This window comes from Glycine max, chromosome 9 (genome assembly GCF_000004515.6).
Source record: "Glycine max cultivar Williams 82 chromosome 9, Glycine_max_v4.0, whole genome shotgun sequence".
Lineage (NCBI taxonomy): Eukaryota > Viridiplantae > Streptophyta > Magnoliopsida > Fabales > Fabaceae > Glycine > Glycine max.
This window is the reverse complement of record NC_038245.2, coordinates 29,950,740-29,960,410: the sequence shown is the minus strand read 5'-3', so window position 1 is coordinate 29,960,410 and position 9,671 is coordinate 29,950,740. Positions and strand designations below refer to the sequence as shown.

The window sequence follows — 9,671 nt, the reverse complement described above, 5'->3', positions numbered from 1 at the left end:
CAAATGTTTCTTTTTTCTTGACCTTTTCTTTTAATGTTGTATTTTGTTATTACAATATATATATATATATATACAAATCATTATTCGGGATGCTCACTGGGAGGATCTTCTTAGAACCATGGCTTGTTTTGGCCATTTACTTGGACTTTTGGTTTGGGTGGGGAATGTTGTTTCCATTCATGTGAAGGGTGGGTGGTAGGATAGGAACATTATATGTGGGTGTGTTTTGAACCTGAAGGTCATCTAATTAATGGTGAACCATAAAAAAGTAACAATCAGCGCATCCTAATTAAGGGCAAACAAAATTTCCGAATTTTGAAAACAAGGGGATCAAATGTCCAAATTAAAAACTAAGGGGATTAAAATCATGGATATGCAAAAATAGGGGGACCAAATGTGTAATTTAGCCTATTATAAAATGATTGACACATGACTATGCTATCTCCATTTTACATTTCATTCTAGAAACCATCTATCTAATAAAATCCAGCTTTACATTGCATCTCCAAAATAAATGTTCCTATATCGTCTTTTTTCTTTTCTTTATAAGCAAAATAATGTTCCTACATCAAGCCAGTGCTTCCAAATGGATTTTTATTATGAGGGTGAGAAACAGGATTCACAGGAAATGCCCCGTATCCTGCATCCCCAAAGGGATTTGCTGGGTTCATCAGCATATGCTGCTGCAGTGGCTGATATGGTTGGTAATGAAGGAATGGATTTATATGCTGTTGAGCAATTGCTGCCATTTGTACGGTTGACGTGGGAGGGATGCTACTTGATAAAGCAAAAGGATCTTGCACTTCAAATGGATTTGGGGCTGGCACTACATATACTGGTTGCTGCGCAGATCTATATGCTCCTTCATCATATAAGCTGCTAAGGGTGAGAGAATTCAACCCACCCGCCTGATATTCAATGAGAAAATGATAAGCACAGCTGTTTTTTATCAAACAATCTAGCATGTGAGTAACCAAACAATTAACTCATGATTTTGTTTAACAATCAAGGAAACAAGTTGCATAAACTAGTAAGTGCTAATATGATGTCCAAAAGGAAAGGAAACACCAGCAAATCACTTGAATATACAAAGTAGTACCCAAGACTGGGACCTTAACAACAGAGAAAACCATGCGTAACCTGATAAATGATGTTACACAATAAAAAATCAAGAGCAGATCTAAACAACCTTAAGTATAATTAAATAAAACATACTCCTTAATTCTTGCAAGTAATGCATATTTATGCCTTTTAAAACAGTACTACAGATCCTACACATCTTGTATGTAAGCAGTGTACACTACTACGACTTAGGCAATGTGATCCCAGCAAATAATTTCCTATAGATGTCATTTTCAACGATCAAACTGCTGAATCATGAGACACTACTAAGCTGATCAATCATGAATGCTAGGTTTTTTGAATTTATTTTTGGATATTCAGCAGTATAAAATTCAAAGATTAAAACAATAGTTTCAAAATCATATGACGTAGTCTTGCAAGCCAACAATAGGAAAATAAAGTAAATTTTTAATAATATAAAATTTCCAGCGTGTGGTCTAAAATAACACCATTTTTTAATCCAACTAAGTTTAGTGAATGGCTATCAATTGTGTAACTTTGATTTTACACTAATGTTAATTAATGCTAGGCCCATGTTTGGTATCTGATTATTTCTGAGAAATAGTTCCTTCTTTTTTTTGGAAAAATTCTAAGGAATCTAGTAAATATTAAGCTGAACTAAATACTCACTAAAAACATAAGAAGGACCTACCAACTGTCTCTCATTGACTGAAGAAATATTGGTACTTGGAGTGGAGACCAGGGCAATCTCCCATTCAGTTGGATCAAAATCTCTTGCCTGAGCACCACTTGAATCTAAAGCAGTACTTCCTATAGATGCACAAAACGGCATACATGAGAAACCTACTACCAAACCTCGCTAAATTGAAGAATTTTGATAGCTGAGAAACAAAAGCTCACCAGTTTCAGTGGAGACTATGGCTAGGGCAAGAGCATTTCTTTCTTCTATCAAGGATGCATCAGGTGTACTGTCATTCAACCCCTACAACCAGGACAAAGAAAGAAGGAAGTTATAGAAAAACATAATCTGACATAACTGAACCTTGGATTAGGGTTTCACCAGTAAGTCTCCGGTTTCAAAATTGTTGCGAGACTGTGGAGGAGCAGGCTCAGAATTTGAGACAATATCATCAACAGGCACTGATGGCTCCTGTTCTTCAGAAGATTTATTGTCTTCTATCGTGGGAACACCTTCTGGTCTGTAAGTCAACAATAACTGTTGATAAAGAATATTAGTGATCTAAAACCTAATCCAAAAGCTAAACCTTAAGGAAAATAATGCATTGATGTCTGGAATCTATTAATCAAAATCAAAACAAACACAATGATAAAGAAATCATGACAATTATTTTTTTATAAACAATGAATTATGTACATACCAATGGCTCATTTGGAACTATAACCACTCGTGGTGCCTCCTTTATGAATTCTTCCATGGTTACAAGAAATGATTGTGGAGGCTAAAAACATCAAAATGTAAGCAATGAGAAGAAATTTAAAACGAAACAGAGAACTTGTTACACCAAAGTGATGCAATAACAGACATATACCTCTCTTAAAACAGGAAACTGAAAATTCCTAGCAAGTTCCAGTCTTTTGCATATTTCATAGAAATCAGAGAGACTTTCCGCCTGTAAAAATTCGGGCATCTCAATACAAGCATCATGAAAATATATTGAAAAAGCCTAGAGGCCTACAAATAATCACCTGCTGACCCGCACGCTTATAGACATCAAAGGCTTTGATAGCTTCATGTCTGGGCATCTCAAAAAACTACAAGGAAATCAAGAAAACAAATTATCACTTACAATATAGCACAAAGATTTTATTTAAACTTGATACTGTAGCATAGGTAACATATGTTCGTTTACCTTATCAACAAGATTGATAATGCCATCATTAATAGCACAATAAATTTTAAAGCTCTCTTTCAGAACCTAAAATGATCATAACAACCAGATCAATAACAAGACTAATAAATTCAAAATCCATCTAATATATAAATTTTGAAAAATATATAACTTCAATATACACAAACAAATGTTACAAAAGAAAACCTTACCACTCAGGAGGGTGGATCAGTAAAACTATGGGAATTTACAACTACAAATGGGGGATCATTACAGACAAAGGATTTTACCAGGACCGAACATGAAGAAGGATTTTACCAGTACTGCCATTTTTAAGGAAACAGTAAAAAGTTTAGATGTGTATGTTTTCCCAGTCAATGCTTGAATTTCATAGCCCAACAATTTACTTTTCCATTGTTTTAATCCACATAAACAGAAACAAAAGGGGAGGTGTTCCACAACTTATATGATCAAGTGATCGACCAAATTATGTTTCATTCAACTGCAAGATGATTTATGATAATTTCCCCCAGACTAGTGGTATGTAAGATTACTGAAAGAAATCTATTACAAAGATGTCACATTTGAAAATTGTTTTTACATAAACAAACAAATTTTTTTCTAGTCTATCTGAAAGTTCTAAATGAATAGTTTGGCACAATACATACCAGAGCCAGGGCATATTGTATCACATAATTGCTAATAGCTGCTCCTTCTGGCTGAAAAGTTGCAGCACAATCAGTTAGTAATTATTTAAAAACAAATATAATACTGATACAGCAATATTTGGAAGAGAGAGGGAGAGACAATAAAGAAAAAGACAATAAATATCCACAAGGTTCAGAATATTACACGACAACCAACAAGACGATAGAGCAGCTGCTGCAAAGCAGGCAATTGCTCCAATAGCTTCTCACTATTCAAATCCCTGGTCCTGCTGTACCCCTGCTTGGAGAACAAACATGAAAAATTCTTTGAAATAGTTCACATGATGAAAGCAACACATTTCAAGAATTATGAAAACTACTTTAAATTGAATTACGACCAACTGAGAGTTTTGTAGGAACCCTTTACAAGTTACAATTAGGCATTATTATAAACTTATCAATTTTTTGATTGATTAATACTATAATTCTATCTCTTCTCTCCTTTCCCTTTCCTAATCTTTCCTTTCAATCCTCACTTTTCTATTTTATATTAATTGCAGCCCCACTTACCCACAAACCATTCACTAAATGAGGATAACAAGATAAAACCATTTGATTATTTCTATCTACTTCCATTCTTATATTGTTTACTAACATGCCCTGCCTTTACTTATCCTGCATCACTTGCAAAAAAACAGCATAAATTATTCATTTAATAGTAATTTACATAAAGACTAGATATTTAACAGGTATAAAATAAATTGCCATCATATCCAGCAGGATGGCCATGTCTATAAGATTTCTATAATCTATGATGCTAAATAACTATTGGCAGATATCTATAAGTTTGGCCAGCAAGCAACAACCTATAACGCTAACATAAGAAACTTCTCTATTAATATTTATGACAGTCATGTAGGTCTGAGAACCTAAAGAACAACCAATAAAATGCCTAAAAATTAAATACTTATATATCTTACATGTAAAGGAGATAAGGTAGTTTCTGTATTCATTTTTCCATGCAAAAACTGTCATAGATGCTTTTCACTTGATTGAATATCACACAAAAGTATAATCATAGCTTAATGAAATTACCTTCCCACTCACTTCATTGTAATAAATCTCTTATTTTATCCAAGAGAGAGAAAATTACCTTGTCCTCCCCAGCAACAGGCTTAGCTAGACGCTCAGCTTCAATATCATAGTTCAGAACCTGGAAACATTCGAGTCTTTCTTCCAAATATAATGCATAAGTACGTACCCAGGCAGAACAATCCCAAGCTGAAAGCAAATGACATCTTACAGTCAAATTACGCAACTCAATTATTGAACCAAAACCATTAATCTAAGATAACTTGTTAGAAGCTTCAGCCCAGAGTTAACAAAACTGTTAAAGAGGATTAAAATGATCAATAAGTCCCTAATAATATTTGGGGATTTCCAATAAGGTACTTATACTTTGAAAGTTGGTAATTAGGTCCCTAAAATTTCAAAAATTTCTAATTGGGTCCCTTCTGTAGTTCTGTTAAAGAACTGTTAACAGTAAGCAGAATCCAAGGAGCCATTATAAATTTACTGGATCCCCCATACTTTTAAGTGATTTCTAATTGGGTCATCAAATCTATCTTACCATTAGAAATTTCTAATGATAGCAATAAGGAACTTGTCAAGGACCAACTTTCCCAGAAGTTTAAACTGTTAAGACCAATGATTTTACAACTCAAACGACCCTCACCTTATGACCAATTTGGGCTAGAAGTGTGAACTATGCACAGGCCAGGCCAACCTGATAAAATTTACCTTTCTATTAGAATGATGAGGCATGTTGGAATATCTAGAAAATATCTCAAAATATGTTGATTGTATCAAAATTATTTAGCATATCTCATATGATCTCTAAATAGTGGTTTCATATTTCATTATATCTCATATGATCTATAAATAGTGGTTTCATTTACTCATATCATACTATTCAAAGTCTCTGTTCTCTCTTTCCCTAACTTATCTCAAACCCAATAACACCAACAAAAAAAAAGGATCGAACTCCTCTCTACTTGGTTAAAAAGGCATTGATACCATGTAAACATCTAAGGTTGCATTTGAGTAAAAAGCTTAACTAAGCTATTTTTGAAGCTCTTATTATCATAAGCTTCACTCTGAAAACTTACTAAAATAAGCTACAAAAACAGCTTTTTTTTATAAGTTTCTCTGTGAAGCGTATTGAAATAACTTACAAAGAGTTTATAGGAAGGTCATAAGACTAAATAAGCTCTTCCAAACAACCCCTAAGTCTCCCAAAGCTTAAGCTGCTAGATGACAGCTCATGAATGATTTTATATCTAGCAGACCTAATTAGAAATTTCTTAGACTTTGAACACAACTACAAACTTCAATATATAGAGACTGAATAGAAAATTTCAAGACAGTCAAGGGACCTGTAGATAAATTAAATCAAAATATAAAGACAAGGTTATAAAATTAACCAATTGGGCTAGAATCATCTTTGAAATTAGAAGGCTGGAGTATGCGCCCCCTCTGTGAGAAATTAAGAAATTCTTCTCTGAGAGTAGGATCACCCTCCCTCAACATCCTATGAATGACTATCAATGTTTTCAATGCCACCTGTTAATAAGACCAAAAAATTGAAATATAAGCATACCTAATTAGAAAATTATAAGCTATATAATTACACTCAAGAAGCAACTATTGAAAAAATGAGGAAAAAAATAAAAATTCATTGCAAAGCACAAGGTCAAAACCCATTATACAAATTACCTATTGCCTATTATTTGACCTGGTGAGCAATACAAGTAATATTAGATATTATGTTAAGATATCAAGAATTCAAAACTCCTTCAACAACAACAAAAAATATTCTAATATTCCAATAGTTAAAATTTGATGCAATATTCAATTAATTTTGAGTTTCACAACTAACTATATCATGGAAAAAGAAGTAGGTCACATTTACAACCTTAGGAAGAAGAGTGAGGTTTTGAAGATTTTGAAGTATCTCGGATCAAGGTCTTTCAGTCTCGCTTAAAGTTTTCTTCAATCTTCCTCCACCCTTAATAAAATTTGATGCAATATTCAATTCATTTGCCAATATTTCTCACTATAACCTTTATTGGTCTTGTCATCAGGTAGAAACCACTTTCTCCTAAACAAATTCGTTCACAATCTTATCTTTTCTTGTGTCCTTTGCATCCATCACAACATTCTCATCTCTGTTATATTTAAGCTTTGCTCTTTTTGGTACTTTACTTTCCAGCCCTCAGTACCATAAAGCACTATTCTTATCATTGTTTGGTAAAATTTTCCATTGAGTTTGATATATAATCCAAAAATTATGCCTGGTGCATTTCTCAATTTGGTCCACCTAACTTGAATCCAAGCACTGCATCTCCCTCAATCCCCACCACATTTAAGATAGAATGAAGATACCCCTAATCTCCCTGTAACACTCTAGGCATCCTCATAGATAACCTCACTACCTGAAAATTCAAAGACAAAACCAAACTGATTTTCTGATATACTAACCAACTTCCTTATTTCTTTTACTGAATAAATAAAATCCCCTTAGATGCTACTGAACAAAAAAGAGAAACACAGAGAACTACATTCTAAAAGCCTTAATATCTTGCAAGTTATAACTCATAATTGAGTGTACCGGAGAGATTCACTAATATGAACAGCACAAGCAAAATACTGATTCTAACACCTGGCATATAACCTTAACCTGGCTAGCATCAGGGAAGGCAAAACAGTGTTAAAATACCAGACCAGTAGATACTAAATGAAACTGAGCTTTATAGCTTTCAATTTTCAATTCAAATACTATAACTCCAACAAAATGAGTAACCATTATATGCACAGCCATACAAATTCCATATTCTCGTAATTGATTAAGATTTCACACATCAGCATCAATATCTCTATAGGAGTCAAGTCATCTAATACTCAAAGAAAAACATAACTTCTAACTATTTATTTCTAATTCCACAAAAAATAAAACATTAAAAAAGCACCAGGTTCACATTCATTTGATATTGTAACAGCCACATTTTCAACAGAAAATGCGGAATTTTCACAGCAAGTAACTACTTCATATTGTAATTTGTAACAGCCAAATTTTTACCAGACAATGCAAAATTTCCACAGCAAGTAACACCTTCAAATCAAAAAATAAAAAAAATAAAAAATTGAAATACAACAAACAAATTTTTTGTTCTCATAAGCGACTTAAGATTATACACATCAGCATCTCTGTAGTAGACAACCAATAACACTCAAACAAAAACCACAAATTATTTATTTATTTTTTAATTACAAAACAAAAAACCACTAGAATCACATTCAATTTCATTTTCACGTCGTAACAATAACATTGAAATCACAAAAAAAAAAAAAAAAACACAATAACAAGTACCGTCCAGTTCCGCGTCTTGGCCAATCGACGCGCGATTGCATGAATGCAGTAAGCAACATCAGCTCTAGGCCGTACAACAGAAGTTGCGAACAAGATTTCTACACAACGAACGCAATTTCATCATTTAAAAAAGAAAAAAAAACAATTAAATAAAATTCAAAAGCCACTACTAACAATAAAAAAAATAAAGAATGAATCAGATTAACGCACTTCGAAGGTGTCTGTCTTTGGGAGGACGCTCGACGTGGTTGGTGGCTTTGACAACAGCAACGTCCAACTCCTAATAATATTATAATAAAAGCGAAAAACCGATCACTCGCACGAGAAATATTTCGGAAAAAAAATGAAAACGAAAACGAAAATAAAAATAAGATTGAGAATTGAGATACCGCGAAGTCGCTGTTGACATGAGCGAGACCGACTTTGGTAGTGTCTTTGATGGCACCGTAGGCTTTTCTCCAACTCTGAAGAGTGGCCATAGTTCAAAGCCTTGATTGATTTTGTGTGTCTTTTCTCTTCTGAATTGTGATGAAGTGGAAGAAAGTGAAGAGAGAAGTTTTATTGAGTTTGATGATGAAAAACAAAAAAACGGAAAGTTTGTTGGTTGGTTGGTTGGTCTAAGGAATGGAACGTTGTTTGCGCATGAGAAAGAAGTTTCGGTCTTGGAGGTGGCGTTTGGTGGCCCTGACGGGCTGTGCTCGTGCCTCATCATCATTATTTTAATTATTTAATTTAATTGTTCTATTTAAATTATAAAATTAATAATAACGTGGCTTACTTGTATTGTTTCAAGAATAAAATATGATTTCGGTCATCTAAAACTTGCACACTTTCATTTTAGTTTTTGAAATAAAAAATTTGTCCATTTTTTTGTCATCATAAATTATGAGGGGTCATTTTTTTACTCAAAATTTGGTTTTGTTATGTTCAAACCTGTGTCGTTCTTTTTCATTTTGAAATTTAATATATAACTAGTATGTAGACGGTGTGCATTGGACGGGAATTAGAGTTTTATTATTATTCTAATTGATATGTGGTATTAATTCTTTTTCAAGAGAAATATATCGTTTATTAATATGTAAATTTTTAAATGTATTTACTTTGATACTTATTATAATAAAAGAACTATAAGTTTAAAACTTATATATGTTTTACTTTCTTAAATGTGAGTATTTTCTTTTAGTCTTTTAAATTTAAAGTTTTTTTTAGTATTTAAAATTTATAAAATGTTTTTTTTAGTCCTTCTATAAAGTGTAAGCGAAATATAAAATAAGAGAATGGTAATTTTTGTCATTTTGACGGCTAGAGCTTATTTTTTATTTTAAGGAACAATTTTTTAGTGATTTAAAACTGTCATAAGACAAAAATTACAACAATTTTTAAAACGATTAATGAGTTATTACTTTTTTTTTTTACTTGATCATGTCAATTTTTTATGGCTAGAAACATATTTTAAAATTGAAAATTAAATTTTAACCGTTAAAAGTTATCTTAAGTGTGAGTCTGTTATTTTATGTTTGGTTTACACCATGCAGAATAACAAAAAAAAAATATTTTGTGAATTTTAAAGATTAAAAGAAAGGAACTTTAGTTTTCATGCTTGCCTAATACTTGCACGTATATCCGTTAAGTGAATATGAATGAAATTTATAAATATTTGTA

General features: G+C 32.4%; 1 protein-coding gene across 2 annotated transcripts; it reads right to left on the bottom strand.

The window, feature by feature from the left end:
* Nucleotides 1-395: 395 nt before the first annotated feature.
* LOC100796656 (putative clathrin assembly protein At2g01600) lies at nucleotides 396-8,688 on the bottom strand. Of its 2 annotated transcripts, none has more exons than XM_003533902.5 (15): nucleotides 8,399-8,688; nucleotides 8,220-8,289; nucleotides 8,010-8,107; nucleotides 6,064-6,202; nucleotides 4,734-4,861; nucleotides 3,786-3,878; nucleotides 3,602-3,652; nucleotides 2,955-3,020; nucleotides 2,791-2,856; nucleotides 2,634-2,714; nucleotides 2,463-2,543; nucleotides 2,144-2,299; nucleotides 1,984-2,065; nucleotides 1,775-1,893; nucleotides 396-908 (listed from the first exon to the last, which is right to left on the bottom strand). In XM_003533902.5, the coding sequence occupies exons 1-15, from the start codon at nucleotides 8,486-8,488 to the stop codon at nucleotides 564-566; spliced, it is 1,665 nt and encodes a 554-aa protein (XP_003533950.1). In that variant the 5' UTR covers nucleotides 8,489-8,688; the 3' UTR covers nucleotides 396-563. The 2 variants fall into 2 exon arrangements, with proteins under 2 accessions (XP_003533950.1, XP_014617593.1); XM_014762107.3 differs by adding an exon at nucleotides 6,555-7,074 and having other exon boundaries at nucleotides 8,220-8,687.
* Nucleotides 8,689-9,671: the final 983 nt, after the last annotated feature.